General features: G+C 41.7%; 1 protein-coding gene across 1 annotated transcript; it reads left to right on the forward strand.

Moving 5' to 3' along the window:
- Positions 1–216: 216 nt before the first annotated feature.
- On the forward strand, positions 217–16,242 carry frmpd3 (FERM and PDZ domain containing 3; the record flags this gene model as incomplete). The annotated part of the gene is made up of 15 exons (XM_083980371.1): positions 217–323; positions 769–923; positions 1,061–1,163; positions 1,488–1,533; positions 2,212–2,316; positions 4,979–5,086; positions 7,020–7,151; positions 8,139–8,258; positions 8,604–8,740; positions 9,250–9,376; positions 9,744–9,833; positions 10,016–10,195; positions 10,946–11,081; positions 11,792–12,685; positions 13,436–16,242. Exons 1-15 carry the CDS (start codon positions 283–285, stop codon positions 16,240–16,242), a joined length of 5,181 nt encoding a protein of 1,726 aa, XP_083836497.1. The 5' UTR covers positions 217–282.
- Positions 16,243–18,176: the final 1,934 nt, after the last annotated feature.

Below are 18,176 nucleotides of genomic sequence, written 5' to 3' on the forward strand. Positions count from 1 at the left end.
TTGTGAGAAAAATGCAACTAGCTGACAGTGGGTGTAATCCTGAACTTTTTTCAGAGTCATTATTTTAGTTTTCCAAGTTGTGCTTAGTGATGCTGTGGTTTCAACACAGGAAATGAAAGCCAAAAGTTGTTTTGTTTTTTTCCATAGTGGAGAAAACAGTTTATCTAATGTCTTTGTTTGCATCCCTATCTCCCCTTTTCTATTGTGCAGGTGAATGATTGCAAAACGGAGTGAGGCATTTGCAGTGCGACCCTGTCCCATGCTGCTCCCTCCTCTCAGGGGATGGCCAAGGTCCAGGATGGACACACGAACGCATGTGACAGGTACATGGTGCAACAGATAGCCTGCACAAATGACACGACACAGTCTCTGATTTAAAGCAGAAGTAAGTGGTCCGGTCGTTTTGGCTAACTTTCTGTCAGCCGATGGAGTTAGCAGTCCCCGCCCTCGTCCGTACGTCACCACATTCACGCGCATCCCTTGGCTGCACACACAGAGAGGACCGCCCCTTTATGCCGTTCTCTCTCCTCATTGGATAAAGGTTGTAGGATACAAGGAAAGTTTTCTCCTCGGCTTACAGCAGAGCAGAATGACTGACAGACCCGTGTTTCAGACCAAACACTCTATATAAGTGATTGCTGTCAGAAGATATAGCTATTTAAGACTTATATTAACACAAATATTCCGCTTACTTCTGCTTTAACAAATGCACATGGATGTTTAATGAGCTGTTATTATACGTTATGAATGTCTATGTGTGCTCTGCAGCTCTGCAATGTTAGAGGAGAGCCAAGATGGTATGGACAGTGGTACCCTAAGTCCTGCCTCAGCTCGACAGGTCACCATCCAGCGGCATCCGACTCAAGGCTTCGGCTTCATTGCAGGCAGCCAGAGGCCTGTCATTGTACGCTCCGTCTCTACTGGTTAGTGTGTATGTGTATGTTAGGCAGATATAGAGTATATGGAGAGTGATGGCACTGTGATGACTCAAATTAAGCTTTCCATTTTACTGTGTGTATATGACATTGTGTGCTGGTTGTGTGGCCCGTTTCATCTGCAGACGGCCCCTCCTTTGGCAAGCTTCTCCCCGGAGACCAGATCTTGGCCATTAACGAGGAGACGGTGAGCGACGCGCCCCGAGAGAGAGTCATAGACCTTGTAAGGTAACATCCTTTACTGTCCCAGGAGGGAGGGAGGGAGGGAGGGAGGGAGGGAGGGAGGAGGAGGGGGAGAGAATGGGCCAGGGTACCAGCAGCAGGGGCAATAGGGGGGAAAAGAGGACATGGGTAAAGCACATGGATCAAAAGGAACAAACTGTTTCTTACTGCCGGTGATGCGTTACATCAACACAAATCTGTGGATGAGTCAGTGCTTTTGCAGCTGAAGGACAGTGAGGAAATGGCAGATATAAACTGGAGAAGCTCTCTAAATACCGTGCTGTCCGTGGCGTTATCTAACCCACTCCACTCTCTGTTGTTTCTCCATAGACGCTGCAAAGACACTATAGTTCTCACTGTGCTGCAGCCCCATCAGGTAGTATAATGGGACACTCTCTCTTTCATGTTCCTCTCCCTCAGGATTCCTCTTACTCTTCATCAGTCTTAACACTTCTCCTTTCACTCTGAATCATACTGAAACACTGTGCAGTATTCAGCTCCAGCAGTGCACATTCAGACATACATTAGTATTCACAGACCATGCCTACACATTAGAGTAATTTCTTTTCCTGGTAAGCTCAGTCAGTACAGCTCCATGTGGGCACATAAACACCTACATAAGACCTTGTTAAATAAAAATTGTGTGCCTCCATATAGAGAAAATAGTTATTTAGCCGACTAACTTTACTGTATATTTTTAGAAAATGAAAAATAGAAATGAAAATGAAAAAAAGATTTCAATCTCATTTATTGTCTCTTAGCGTCATAATTTGGAACCTAGAGTTATGAGTTAGGCAGCTACTCTGGAGGGATTTGCCTATGAAGTAGCTCTACAGTGCACTCAGACCTATAAGATGAACAATTTCAAAATACAGACATTTTCAGCAGGTGTGTGTCATGTATAAAGTAGATTTGTCGCATTGCAGCAACATGAGCCTACTCCCGAACACGTCTCTTTAACAGTGGCTGTCACAGGGGCTTTACTCTCATTTACGTCCCTTCTTTCAAGCTGATTTAAGAGTTCCTCTCTCTCTCTCTCTTTTCTTATCCTCAGTCACCTAAGTCTGCCTTCATAAGTGCAGCCAAAAAGGCCCGCCTGCGAACTAACCCGCCTAAAGTGCGCTTTTCAGAGCAAGTGTCCATCAGCGACCCAGACTCAGTAAGTTCAACATGTCATGTCTCTCTGTGAGACGTGATTGTGCATTTCTTTTGTCTAATTAGCAATTACCAAAGCTCTAAGTATCCTTTCTATGCTTTCTTAGTTCAATCTGATCTCCTCTAGTCTGTGTGTGTTTGTGTGGGGTCCATTAGTTTGACAATTTGTCAAACTAATTTGACAAAACAGTTTGACTGATATGAATCTCAAGAATCTAATATTCTGCCAACCGTCCCAACATCACTGAGAAATGTTTGTGATTTCTGGCCACCAGGGTCCAACTTTAAGTGTCTTGGGTTAAAATTAGGATTTCTTGTGTGGCTCATATGAGTGACAGGGTCAGAAAAAAAAGATGAGATATTGTCATACATTTTTTTGCAAAAGGGAGGGTGACAGAGTAGGGAATGCTGCTATCCAATTTCATATGATATACTTCTGAGATTAATTATATAAAAATAGATCAAATGGTTACATCAATTTGGTAAGAAATATAAAGCAACACTCCTCACCTGAAAGATTTTCATTCAGTCCCAAATGCATGTTCGTCAAACAAGAATCTATCCGAGGTAAAAGGAGGTAACACTGTAAATAAAGGGGGAGGATGAAGATGACAAGCCACAGACAATCAATAGAGAATCAAGGGCTGGAGGAAAGCATATTTCAACATTTTATTTTCCATTTAGCTGATCGTAATGGAAGGAGATAGAGAACAGGATTGCCCATCACACGTGTCGACAGGTCGCTGATGATAACCTCTGGAATAAGCCAACACATAGTGTCCGGCCACCGACTCCAGATCATGTTTCATTACAACTGATTATACCCTCCAATCTAGCCAGACATGACCAGCAGTCACACTCATGTGAACATCATAGATTTCCTTTAGCAGTTTTGAATCAACTCAGCAAAAGACACGAGTTTCATTAAATGCTAGCAACACGAAGGCTGGATCGGTTCTCTTTCTCAATCTCCCTCCCACTTTCTCTTACAGTTGTCATTGATGTTGATGCAGAGATGGGAGCGGGAGGCTATGATTGGAAATGATTAGATATTTCAGCTACCAACCCCCTACCTATGGCAAGACATGTCTTAATCTCTCTCCCCAGTGATCAGGAACCACAGGCTGCTATTGATCATCTGAAAGCTTATCACTCTTGGCCATCTTGCCTGGTTTTTATTGAGAGAAAGAGAGAAGGAAAGTGATGAGGCCATGGCATTGAGCTGTGCCCCTCATAACACTTCCTCTGCATGACACAGATTCAGCTCCTGTTCAACCTCACTAACAAGGGCAAAGGTAGTGGCTTGCGATGGAAAGTGATGGACTTGAGTGCAGTGTATTTTCGCTGGTGCAACTTCGTCTAAATGCCAAACTATGGAGGAGGATCTGTCCACTCATTACGCAGGCTTTAGTGCCTTCCAATCTGCAAACGGGAACAGCTTGTTGAGCCTTCTGAATACTTAAGTTCTCCAAAAGCAGACTGCCAGGCATCTGCTGCAGCCACAACTCTCTCTATTCCAACTAAATGCATTTGCTGAGATGTTGCAGTAAATTCATATCCGTTTACTGTTGTGTGTATGGTCTGCCCAGTGTTCTTACAAATCTGATCAGCAGATAAAAAAGGGGAGAAATGGACAGGAAGAAGATACCGATTGATTTTGTTTTGGCCTAGAATTATGGAAGCTTGTGCCTCAAGGCTGTTTCTTGTTGCATCTTAGCAAGATTCATCTTCTGTACTGCTTGTCCTCACTGGGGTCGCGGGGGGAGCTGGAGCCTAACTCAGCTGACTTAGGGCGAGAGGTGGTGGGGTGGGGTACACCCTGGACAGGTCGCCAGTCTATCCCAGGGCTAACATAGACAGACAGACAACCATTCACACTCTCATCCACACCTATGGACAATTTAGAGTCACCAATTAACCTAACCTGCATGTCTTTGGTCTGTGGGAGGAAGCCGGAGTACCTGGTGAGAACCCACACATGCATGGGGAGAACAGGCAAACTCCTGCATCTTCATGCATTTTTGCAAGATGTCACATTAAAACCCTCATCTGGCTTCATCACAACTGTGATTATTTAACAACTACATTATTATTATGATTATGGTGGAGTCATTTTCTTAAAAAGCCATTAGCGGAAAAAAAGTGACAGTGACAGGAACGTCAGGGTGCTCATCACATCACATCCCAGCAGGAATGGACCGAGCTGCATATCACAACTTTTCTTCTAACAAGTGCTTTGGGTAAAAGCAGTAACCTTGAATCAAGCCTCACCTCTTATTCCTTCACTGCTGCCACTCTTTGGTTAGTGCTTTTAATCCCCACATCCAATTTTCTTTGCATGACATACATATTGAATTGATAGACTGAAGAAACTGAATGAACCCATCTTTGATCCTGATAGGGATCCTGAGGCAGAGTTTTGCTCCGTCTCAGTCTGTCCTGAGTTCAGCTCAAGTGTCTCTCCATTGTTCACACATGACTGCGTTTCTTAACTCCTTTTCCCTACTTATTTACTGCCTCTGACTCAATAGTACTGCAAATGCAGACCCTCCATTATAGAGTTGATTGTGTTTTTATTGTGTGATTGATGATGATTACCCCTTTGACACATTCTCACTTTGTTTTGCCACTAAACTGAAGACGTTTTCTCCCTCGTTCTCTTTCAGACAATGCTAAAGGACGACTCCTTGCTTCTCATACCAAATGTGCTGAAGGTGTTCTTGGAGAATGGACAGATTAAGTCCTTTACGTTTGATAGCCGAACCACTGTTAGGGTATGTGGCCACAACAGCTGAGTCTGTCGTCCATGTCTGTATGGAGCTGAGCAATGTCAATGTTACTGTGATTTTTATTCACAGCAAGGTTGATCCGTGTGTTTATTTTAACAATGGATCACATGACCACTTGTTTTTGGAGAGAATCACTCATAGTGGTGAACCAGGGGAATTATTGACAACTTTTAGCTCTGACGTTACTATATGCATTCACTATGCCTGTCAGCAAAAAAGCTCTAATAAATAAACCTAGTGTACACTGCCTGTCCAGACAGAGTCAGTGACAGGAGTCAAGATGGTCAATATATGGAGCATATATGGAGACATTTCTCTCAGGAATTTGTCGGACACATGCAAAGGGCTATGAGGACAGTGAATATTGAACTGACATTCATCATCTGGCAAGAAGAATGACCCCAGAGGAATGAAACTGTTGCCTAATTTCTGCAGTATGTGTAAATAGTTTGCAATATCATCTTTAAAGTTTGGCAGTATGTTATTGTTGTATGTCTTTTATCCAAATGGTCAGTTTTGCCGAATAATTTCAGTGTACAACACAAACATCCCTAACTTGCTAAAACAGATTATTTAAAATTAAATATAATAGTAATATTATATCTTTACAGCTTTTCCATGATGTAATGTTGAATATCTGTTAAGTTTTACAATATAGAACAGGAATCATTACCAATACAATCCAGTTGCACTTTCTCACATAGTATGATTTACTACACGTCAGAAATTACTGATATGCACATATATTAACAATTCAATCAAAAAAGTTTATATTTATTACGTGATTGTTTTGAGGAAAATTAAAGGAAAACAGCTAATTTTGTGAAATGCATCCTCTCACTGTTTGGAATCTAAAATCTATAATTTATAAAGTAACAAATGGATTCAGTCAGACAGAGGTCATTTCTGTCTCTATGTCAGCCTCTAAGATGAGTCTGACATCTCCGAGCAGACTCATTAAACAGACTCTATTAGATTTTGCAAATATCTCCTCTGCTCATGGAGGGAGAAACAGAGCAGCACTTTAAGGGAGAGATGGAGGAAGCTCTCCCCCGTCAGCCTAATTAAATGGAATTTCAGCATAATAAGAAAGCTCAGATCAATAAAACAATACCACAGATTAAATCAATTGCACAATAGGATGCCCAGTAGTATGCCTATTAGACTGTCAACTTAAGAAGCTTTCCTGCAGTATTTTAGGATACAGTCTATTGCATTCTGTGGGTCCTCTGTGTTGCTTCCCCAGGCATCATTTAATGCAAATCACACAGGTCAATATTGTTAAAACTCCCTGTTTTTCAGGGTTGTAGCTTGGATTACATCAGCAAGTGTCAATTAAATTGTTTATGGAGAGCAAATCATTAGTGTAAATATTTTACAGCTGTTAATGAGCTGCCACACTGAGACTCACAGTCAAACTATGGCAACATATCACTACAATAGAATCCCTTTGAATGCCCACACTGTTAATATATTCAGAGGGCAAAGAAATTATCAGACTTTATCCTCAGGCATAGCCCACAGTAAAATGTGATAAACCGTGAATTCCCCCTCAGAAGGTGTTCTCAACCCATTTTCGACGGATATTAGAAAAGCTCTACATCAGCACAACCCAACACATGAACGGTATTTTCTTAAAAGGATACTTTTACTGTGCAGAATAAAAAATATCTATAGAGGCTCTCTATTGCACAAGCTGACAAAGTATGATATCAAAGTAAAAAAAAACGTACACAGAAAATACCCATCACAATGATATCAATTTGACAGACTACTCTGTTTAAACATGGAGAGAATTCAGGGTGAAAATAGCCTCCATATATTAACTATACTGTATGTTTTACTAGCAGTGGAATGAATGTATGCTTGCTAGAGGTGTATTCCGATCTCTAATCTGTTTACTTCTCTCTTCCTCCAGGATGTGATCTCCTCCCTGCAGGACCGCCTCTCACTGCGCTACATTGAGCACTTTGCCTTAGTACTGGAGGCAGGTGGACTAGACCAGAATCAGAGGTTGCATCTTCTGCAGGAGAACCTGCCGCTGACACATGTAAGACCTCAAATGATTATTAGTGTTTAAAAAAGGACAGGCAGTATAGAAGAAACCACTGCTTGCATTTTAGTTTGAATTTCTGACTTTTAGTTAACATTTGTGATTCTGTTTGATTTTGTGTTTATTGGACAAAATTCTGTGGGTAGAGATTTGTGTTCGGAGGCTCTACTGATCTCCTATTAGTCAGATAAACTGCCAATGACTCTTTCAGAAGAACAAAATAAGCAATGCCACTGGCATCCAGGCAATCCCACAGGCACACAGCTGGACACTGTATGATAGACACTATATTTGGTTGAATGTTGGTCATGATGTCAGATGACCAAAATTCAATGTCAGGACAATGCCTAATTCTAACATCAATTTGACAGATTGGCAAATCAATATTTTGCACGTTTTATGTTGTCTTATCAAGTAACCCAAATCAAACACCTTCTAAATATGTCAACATTATCTTGACATAAAATACCTAAGTTCCAGTCATGAGCACAAGCCAACTTCTGATAAATATCTGCTTAATGTTTGCAAAGTGTCACAATGGCAGTTCGTCAGACAATGGGTTTTCACATCAACGGGATTGTCATTTCAAATTCTAATTCAACACCTGTCTGATATTAGTCTGACATTACATTAACGTGGTCAGTTGCCATCTGAAAAACTACTTTCTAAAACTTAAAAATAAAATAATTTTGATATGATATTCTGTACAACTGAAGCTGTAATGCTGCATGCAAAATAACATTTATTTCATTCATTATCATATTTTGTACCACTAACATTATGCAGTTGTTGTAATAGTTTGGTTTATAATATATTTCTTTACATCTTAAACCAACCTCACAGACATGAAACTGTGAGTATGCAGGGTGTAGAAGGGATGTGGAATTCAGTCTGTCTGTATGGAAAGTGATACAGTGATACATACAGTATGATTAATGCCAGAGATGTAGTTGTTATCTAGCTGATAATGTTGTATTCCCTTAGGTGGTGCACAGAACCTACTTCCAGGGGATGAAGTGTCTCTTCCGCGTCTGCTTCTTCCCCAAGGACCCTGCGGACCTGCTGAGAAGGGACCCTGCAGCATTTGAGTATCTCTATATACAGGTAAAGCACTGGATTAAGGATCTCATTGAGTCCCATTTCACTGATGGAGGGTTGTCGCCTTGAAGAGCAGGGAGTCAAGGATTTTGAGTTATTTTATGTATTTACTCTACACTTAGTTCATTCTGCTGAGTTGGTTGGGTAATTCTAGTGTTTGGAAAGATATGTGCCAGAATGGGTTTTGGACACAATGGCCTTGCTGCAGGCAATCCAAAAACGCTTTCACATTAGCTGCAGATATCCGAAAACCATCTGAATTTGGAAGGTGTTCCTAGCAATTAAACTAATGATATGACTTACATTGTGATTCCAGTATTGTTTACAATCAGCTTCATCATATCCTCACAGAGTCGCAATGACGTCATCAAGGAGCGCTTTGGCATGGACTGGAAATCTGACATCACATTACGCTTGGCTGCGCTCCATATCTACATCACTGTGTCCTCTGCAAGGCCCAATCAGAAGATTTCTCTCAAGCATGTAGAGTAAGTCCAAAAGACTGAATAGCTTTCAAATGAACTATTGAGAAATTACAGACACAAATTGATGTATTGCAATTCTGAGTAACATGTCAGGGAGTCCCACAATGAAGTTCGTTCATTCAGTAATATCTATGATTAATAGTTAATCCCAATAATATTAAAAACTCAAATTACTGAAGGATCATTTTCCCCAGGGTCGTTATGAGACAAAGAAATCTATTGCTTTGTGAAATTACATCTCTCTCTCAATTTCCTCATTTATTCTACAAAACCTCAACCTAGCAAGTAATTAGCTTCTGCAGTCACAACCACAGAAGCATAACAGACCACTGCGCTTGTAATATACTTAGGGTGGCCACGAGTTGCAGGGGATGTAAGCTAGGCACACTCTATCTTCCCATGGGATGTAGTAACTGCTTCATCTCCTCGGTTGTGACATCTTCCCTAGGCTCTGATTAACTACATCACGTTGTTTTTCTTCTTTTATTCCGACTTTCTTTTTGTTCTCACAGAAAAGAGTGGGGTCTAGAGCCTTTCCTTCCCCTCACTCTCCTTCCAACAGTCAAGGAGAAGAATGTGTGTAAGACCCTGTCTCAGTTGCTGAAGACCTATCAGCATCCACCACCATCTGGCAACAAGGTTTCTCCAAATAAATAATTTCACCAATAACTGAGTATTCTGTGTGGATAATATATCTGCCTAGGATTACAACAACACATTTATGAGCATTGCAAATTTAGAGACCTTTTGTCAAATTTCCATGCTCCTGATTTTTATTAACATTTCAATCTCAACACTTACTTTACTGTACTCTACGGGTATGTCTGCTGGATAGCCAATCCTTTATCCAGTGACAAGCCCCTCATCTCTCTAGATGTTAACTGTTGCGTAAGACATTATTAGCAACCTCAGTAGCTCAATGGTGCCCCCATGAGGATGAAGTTAATAATGGAAGAGGATCCCTCTTTCAAAGATGAGAGTTTCTTGTTTGTCATTCTGTTGACAGGTCCCTCCTCTCCAAGGAAAGCTGCAGTATATGCGTGTACTCAATGACCTTCCACCTTTTGGAGGGATACTGTTCCACACTGTTGGACTGGTAACACCTATTTTTAATTTTTGTTCTCAGGAATGTCTCTTATACTTCACCATTGTATTTTACCTTATCCTTATATTCCTTATGGGCCTGCTCAATGGATTTTAGAGAAGCTGTAATATGATGATCGAGTAAAAGAAAATAATTAACCTTAAAAGTAGTTAACCTCCTGTGTTTTTCTACAGGATGAGAAACAATCAGCTACAACACTACTTGTGGGTCCACGCCATGGCATAAGTCATGTGATTGACCTGAAAAACAATCTCACAACAGTTCTGGCTGAATTCAGTAGGGTTGCCAAGATCCAACTCTACAGAGAGAGTCAAGGAGTTGCTCGTGTAGAAGTGACAATCCATGAGGCTAAGGTAATACAACAGTTTCTAATTACATGTGACAATAACTAATGACAACTAATTTGTATAGCAGGGAAAATGTGCATTTTGCATTGCATATATTTACAGATAGTAGTTTCTATTTTAACTCTGATAGGGATGTCACAATAGCAGAATTGGCATAATTGGTACCAATAAGAGTGCAATTTGATGTCGAGTAGTTGCCGCGCACACACAGTGTAATAATATTAATGTCCATATAGGCTGGTCATAGAACATAAGTAGTTCGAATTATCCACTATGGCGACGGACCCATGGTGTGAAATATTTAGTTAAAAAAATATATTTTTGTCAGACTGAATGGTGATGTTAGTAGCATTCCAATGCTGTGAGCATCCAACTCGCATTATGGACTGTGTCTACATAAAAACTAATATAGGATTGTGAATGTTGTGTTCTGAGCTCTGCTACAACAGACTACAGCCGTCGTAGTTCCAAAACAAAAATGGTAACAATCCCCAGGCCATTAACGTTCTGTTGTAAAAACATGTTGTTAAAATGAGGTTAACAACTGAAACTCACTCATCCCGGGCGCATTTGTATACTGTTTTTTGGTCATCTATAACTTGTCCCCACTGATGCACATCAAGTACAAAATATCTCTATTCACCATTTGCCTCCTCCTTCTTCTCTTTGAGTTTGATATCAAACTAGAATGCTTGTAGGGTTATTATACTACCTTCTTCGGTGCTAGAAAAATTACATGTCCTGTACCCCTTGCAGCCCCTGGTCCTACTTATGGAATGGCCTGATGCCAGTAACTTTGCGTGTCTCATCTCTGGCTACTACAAACTGTTTGTAGACCCTAAACGGACCATCTACTTCCGAACTCCTGGTCAGTCTCAGCTGACCAAAGCAGGTATGTTAGTGGTCTTCTTGACTTGGAGAGGTTAATTAAGAAAACATTCTCTGACTAGACATTGTACATCAAATGCCAAGATTTTACAGATAACATGGGTTACTTAAAAACTTAAGATGAAATATTCACATCACACATTTAGAGTTGACTAGTGAAAGTGTCTTTATTTGAGCATCATATTAAACACTGCATGTCAGACAATACTTGGCAGTCCTCATTATATGTTCAGTCTACATGGACATCTGATCTGCTTCTTCATTGACTGAACCCATTACCTGTAGTAACCAGGTCATCCTGGAACTATCATCCCATGGCGCCCTCTGCTGTCTCTCCTGTCATCTCCATCTTGACTCACTGGATTTGGGATAATCCATATTTTTCCGCAACCTATAATACCATTAAGAAATTGTACAGTGAACTGTACTTTTTACAATTATCATAAACATTTTACTGTTCAAACATGAACAGATTGTCTGCCATCTGCTGTCTCAACCTGTAGTCCACATAAGAGAAGGATCATCATACCATCACATTCCACCAGAATCTAACCCTCCAACCTCAAACAAACTTCAACTTTCAACATCCATCTCTGAAATAACAAATAATCCCCATGTGACCACCAGCCTCTGCTTTCCCATCTGGATCTTCTCTATCCACCACAAGCTCTTAACACCTCAAACTCTCCACTGCTCTGACAATTCTATCCTCAGATTACAGAAGCTCCCACCATGCTCACCCACGTTCTGGGGCAACCGGCTTACCAAGTGGAGGTCGACGAGGGGACGAGAGGGAAAGTTCGCACAGGGAGTCAGGGTCTTCAAGGGCCCTAGTTCCAACAGAGACTCAGCATCTAGGCTTGTGTCATGTCCACCTACGAGAACAACAACAATTTCAGGAGCTCCAAACAAACACTGAAGCTGAACTCGACATCAATGAGAACTTTATTTCTCAGGAGCTCCCTGGGCGACCTCGCACCAAGTCAGACCCCACCCAACAGAGTACAGAGGAAATAGCTGGGGTTTCAGAAAGCCAAGTAGTGGACAATGCAAGCTTCAGAATCCGAGCCCAAACATTGGGTCAGTCCCAGAAAGCCTCACGATTCTTCTGTGACTCCTGCAAAGCCAGACTCAGGGCAGAGGGTATGTCAGCAGCAATAAATGGTACTGGGAGCTCTGGGAAACATTGCTCCAGTGCTTGTGCTTCCCGTGATGGAGGTGCTGTTGACCTCATGGCCCTTCCGCCCCCAGGAAATGAAGAAGAGGAGGAGGAGGAGGAGGCAAATGCTGGAGGAGAGAGGCTGCAACCACCACCACCTGCTATTGCCGCACCACCACCTGGATTCAGGGACAACAGTTCAGATGAGGATGACCAAAAGAGAGGGAGGAAGGCTCGAACCAGTGCTAGCCCAGGAGTTACCTCTGGAAAGCTAGCCCCATCCAAGGAAGATGTGCCTGTGACACTGATTGATAATGTGGCCACAAGAACTGTCCGAGATCATGCCCAGGAACTTGACGATGCGCTGGTGTCCACCTTACAAGCACTAGAGGCTTTGGCAGCTTCTGAGGACTACCCACATCACCCTCAACAGCCAACACAGACTGCAGGTCAACAACCTCAGTCACGCCACAGCCCACATCTCAAAATTAAAAGTAACACTAATCCAATAAAATGTTTTTTTTTATCAACTGATATTACACAGTGCATTTGCAGTACAGCATATAATCTCTATTACCACAAAAGTAAATATCTTTGTGAAATGGCAAAAAAAAAAATCGTGTAATCTCTTGATTTGATGGCAACAAGACACGTAATATGATAAGATAGGGACTTTAAAACTACCCTATACTTCATATGGGCTGAACAACAAATTGATATACAGCCCAAGCTAGAATAATATGACAACAAAGCTGAAGATATTGTAGATTGATTGAGAAGTGACATCACTAAAAAAAAAGCAGCTCATTATAAAAACGAAATAGTTTTGTAACTGACATTTTGTAGATCTAAATTCTATGTTTCCATGAACTTGAAAAAAATGCTAGTCTTTGCACATTTCACCAATGCATCTGCATGGAAAAGCTATGGGTCTACATTAGGTTAGGCAAGTCCACCAGTCCATAGATAAATGTTGAAAAGAGTTACAACTGTAATTCTGAAAGACTGATTTTATGTCAAAATCTTTGTTGTTTTGTGAACAAAATGAATCTACTCAGCTGAAAATGACTGGCTCAAAAACTACAATATTACACTACTATAACATATTTCTGTATTATACTTACTAATACTACTGCTAAGTTTTGTTATTTGTTCTTATTTGATTGTCCTAACAATGTATGTGTTGCTTTCCTCCTCAGGGCTGATTGTCTTAGCTGCCATTACACCTGAGTCATCACTGGACTCAGGCCACGAGACCAACTCCTCTGAATTGACAGATGTTTCTGAGATGGTGTCAGCTATGAAGCAGAACCAGAACCAGGCCTACCTGCTGGCTCATCATATCAACAAGGAACGTATTCTCTGCCGCCGTGACTTTCCCCTGGCTATCCCTGGCTGTACTGCAAAAACCATAGGAACGGGGGCCTTCTCTGTGGGTCAGATCCGTGCTGGCTGTCCACCCAAGCAAGTAATCCTAAGCAAGACTGTTCCCTTTAAAGTCAGTCCCAGTCAAGACTCAGCAATACTCAGTGTTGTGACAGAACAAGGGGGCAATCAAGACACTAAGACTGAACAGAAAACAGAAATGAAAGCAAACTCTGAACCCACCAAAGCAAATACCCCTGATCCCCCTTCAAAGTTACCCGAAGAACTTAAAGTATCTGATGCTTCACTGACAGCTCAAGTCAGTAAAGACCAGAAGTTATCAAATTCTTCTGGGGAGACACTGTGCCAAAATCTCACTGAGGGTATCAAGGGGAAGACAACAGCACCTCTTAATACAGACCCTAGTAACAAAGCCTTACCAATCTTCTTGCCTGTGGACAGAACTGCTTCTGCCAAGATTTCCCCCACAAAAATGTGCCAAGATGCCAAGACTGCCTCTAGCGAGACCATGAAGCCTTCAAGCTCTACAGAACTTCTGCCAGTTGACGACCTTTTCTGCACATGCCCAGTGCAACAGGAGCCTGGGCCTCAACTAAGATTAAAAGACCCACAGGTTCAGAAGGTAGTGGTGTTTCAGTCCTCCTCCCCTACGGATGATGAGCGTCTTCGGGCTAAGGGCCTCCAGCTAGCTAGCAGCAAAGAAAATGCAGTTAGAGCAGGAGCGGATTCTAGTTTAGCCAAACCCAGCCCTCAAATACAAACAAAGTACTCCCCTCATTTGCCTGTAAAAGTAGAGAGAAAAGAAACACCTGAAAACAAGATTGAGAATTCCCAGGGAAAACCCCATCCCGAGTCACAGAAAGGCCCCATAAAATCTTTACCTATTTTAGATGATCCAATGACATCTAGCCCATCTGTAGAAATGGTCTCCACTCTCCCAGCCAGAGACTCAAAGAAGCAAGGTAAAGGGAAATCCCAGCGCAGTGCTCCTTTCTTGAGCTTTAGAAACCTTCTTTCAGCTACGTTCCCAGCAAGAATGCGAAGAGAAACAGATGAGCGGAGAGCTCAGTTGCAGAAGGTCCGCCAGTATGAGCTAGAGTTTTTGGAGGAGCTGCTGAAACCCAAGTCATCCCAGGGAGAATATTTGCCCCAGGGATCCTCTCCCGTGCCCTCAGGCACTCCTTGTGCCTGCCAGCTCCGCACCAGCCCTGTCCTAAAGGCACCAGGTATTTCCAGGGAGCAGAGACGCAGCTGTGACTGTAAGCGAATGTGTAGGGGCATGCGACTACCTGACACACCAGTTGGCTCAACAACAGAGACACAACACAGAGGCAGAGACAGAACTCAAATCTCAAAGACACCTCCAGCAGTCTCCAAAGCCCCTCACACCCAAGGTGCTACAAGGAGACCCCAGACCTTGGAGATCAAGACTACTCGAATACGCTCTACCAGCCTTGAATCAAGAGAGCCAAGGGGAGAGCAGGGCTCCTGCTTGCCCACCTGTACCTCTCAAACAGATTGCATGGGAGCTCCACAATATAAGAAGCTACAGAGACGATACAGCATTGGTGAACTGGATAACAGCACTAGCACACCTGTGTATGCTGAGGTGAAGCCCAAAGCTAAAAGTCTAGAGAAGGAGATGGAGAGAGTGAGGGCCACAGGGCTGAGGCTCCCCACCCCAGTAGAGCCAGTGCACACTCAGTCTCATCAGGCAGAAGGGAAGGGGAAAAAGGGTGTGTTTTTCATTCAGGGAGAAGAGTTACTGTGTGAAAGTAAAGAAGGAACAAGCGAGGTACTGCTGAACCTGCCTAGTGAAGACAGTGATGACAAGGACAAATGCTGCTCATTCTGTTTCTGCTACAGGAAGTGCGAAGCAACAGATGAAAGCAGTGAAAAGGATGAGCTTTCATACTCTATACCCCTTCAGGTCCTTCCAGGCATGGAGCTAGACTCACGCACCTTTCCTGTAGTAAGCAAAACCCTCCAGGTTCTTAATGCAGAGGACTGCAGTGGGGAGGAAGAAGAGGAGGATGAGGAGGAGCCACAGACACAGGAGATTGACCTGAGAGCCTGCCGTACACTGGAGGGGAGCCTGGCACGAGTACAGGCACTACAGGGGAAAACATTCACTTTACCTGATGGTTTCCTGAATGCCCAGTTGGATGCTAATGAGTTGCTTGCTATCCTCCGTCAGTGTGCTAACAGCCCACAAGCTGAGGGTGAGGCTCGTCTTCAGCCCTCACGGATAGCAGAGTACAAACAGGAGTTGGCAGTGCGCTTCAAAGAATTCAGAGCATCTTGTCGAAGAGTGGCAAGTGTTGAAAAGAGCCCAACACGTATGCTTGCTGTTGTCTCAGCAAGCTTTCAAGTGTTGTGTGAACTAACTCAGACCTTCATTAAACTGGTCAGAGGGGTTCGTTCAGAGGCCCAAAGGCTGCAGCTGTTGAGAAAAGTTGAGGAAGTAGCTATCAACTATACTTTGCTTCTGCGCGCAGCAGAGGAGTCAATGGGACACTCGAGCAGCCTGCCAACAAAGACATTAAGCCCTCAAGTTTCCTCCAACACCAATAACATGGGCTCACTAACTCGACCCATCAAAACTCTGCCTGCCCAGTAAAACTTAACCTGGCAGAGATGTAATCACAACAGTCCAGAATGTGGGTGGCTACTCTATACAAATTCATTAGTTATTTATTGTTTACATTTTTTACAAGATGTGCAATTAATCATCCTCAGTAAAAAAAAATTGCAATGCAGCTGTTCCATCCCATGTTTACAGGCCCTGAGGTAGCCTTGTGGATCTTGTTTTGAAATATAAAGATACACCAAACTAATGCACAATGGATTAAGAACCCTATAACAGACTGGGTGATACAGGGCTAATCACCTCATTTCATTATTCACGATATACATAAATCATTATAGTATAATATTTTATATGTAATGTATATTTGAGTTGTGTCTACTTAGCAAATAATATAAAGTTTTGTGAAGAAAAAAAGGTACAGAATATATTTGAAATGTATTGAGTTAAGAGAACTATAAAAGTTATAACAAACCATAAATAAATGTATGCTCTGGACAAAAATATTTCAAAGATCTCGTTAAGTAGCGACTTCTGTAAATTGCGTAGTCCAAAGCGTTGGTTAGATGGTGATGTGTATGTTTGTTGAAATTTCTTACTGTTGTAATGCAAAATGGAGATCTCTGTTGGCTATGTTGACAATGTCTGGCATACTGATACAAGAGTCGAAATGTAAGTAACAGTGTTGGAAAATGAAACCTTTGAAAGACAAGTATGACATATTAAACTTTACTTACTGGCAGAGGCCCATTCTCTCACTATAACAGTGCAGGTATGAAATACACCTGCTCAGGGCAGACAATGTAGCAGAGACCCGAGTCACAGTTTTATCCACCATACAGCACTCAGTGTTGTCACTCAGCTGTAGAGAAGGAATACCCCCACTGTACTAAATAACGCACAGTTGTGTATTTTACACCATCACTAATCCACAGCTCACTTGCATCTCACTTGTTGTGAATCATAGTTGAATATTGCCATCCACTTGCAAGTGAGTGAGTGTGTCATTAGGATTTTGCACAACCTCTGAAATTAGCTCTGAAGTCAAAATGTATCTTTTAATGTTTGATTCAGTGTTTTTTATTCTCTCTGCTGCTGAAAACCTCACTTGAGTCTACACCAACAGTTTCACATAACTCATATCCTCAAGGTGAACGCTTACCCATTTCAAAAGATCCTTTGTTTTTATTCAGGTTTTCAAATACAATATAAAAATTGCTTTCTATGTGCTGTTATACATTGTGCAATCTAGCAAATATATAAGAAACACACAAAGTAGTTTTCTATGTATTTTAATAAAACTAACACATCTGTTTCCTGTCTGAAATCTCCTTTGTGTCTCATCCTCCTGTTATTCCTGGAAATTATTCACAGTGGCTTTGTAGTTGTACTGGCCTAACATGTATACTGGACATACTGTTAAAAGAAAGTGCTGTGAAACCAAATTAATAGTGACAACTGGCTGCCAAAATATTTAGGTCCAGAAATACAATATGGTTGTATGGCTGTATTGGTCAGTCATTTAGGTTATAACATGGTGCACCAGAAAATGTAATTTGAATGTTTTTAAAATTCTGTGTATGATGTAAACATCCACAGTGAGACATGGTATCTATCACCCTTGAATCAAGGTATTTACTGTAAATGTCTGTGTGTTATTCAGTACACAGTATACATACTGTGCTTTAAAACAAACTTGCAAATGTTCTGTGTTTGACAAACATTATAAATTAATGTATAATGTCATTTAATTGCACCTGGTATTTCCTGGCCAGATTATGTCTTAATACTAATACGGATTTGAGCCAGTTATGTTTTTCCTTTTGTTTTAAATATATGATTATCATTTCAGTTAGGGTTAGAGCATCACACTCACAGCGTGGTTATTCACCAGTGAAAGGAAATACATCCCATAAATAATTGTTTTGATTTTCTTCTGACAATCTGACACCAAACATAAGAGAAAA

Source organism: Trachurus trachurus, assembly GCF_905171665.1.
Source record: "Trachurus trachurus genome assembly, chromosome: 10".
Lineage (NCBI taxonomy): Eukaryota > Metazoa > Chordata > Actinopteri > Carangiformes > Carangidae > Trachurus > Trachurus trachurus.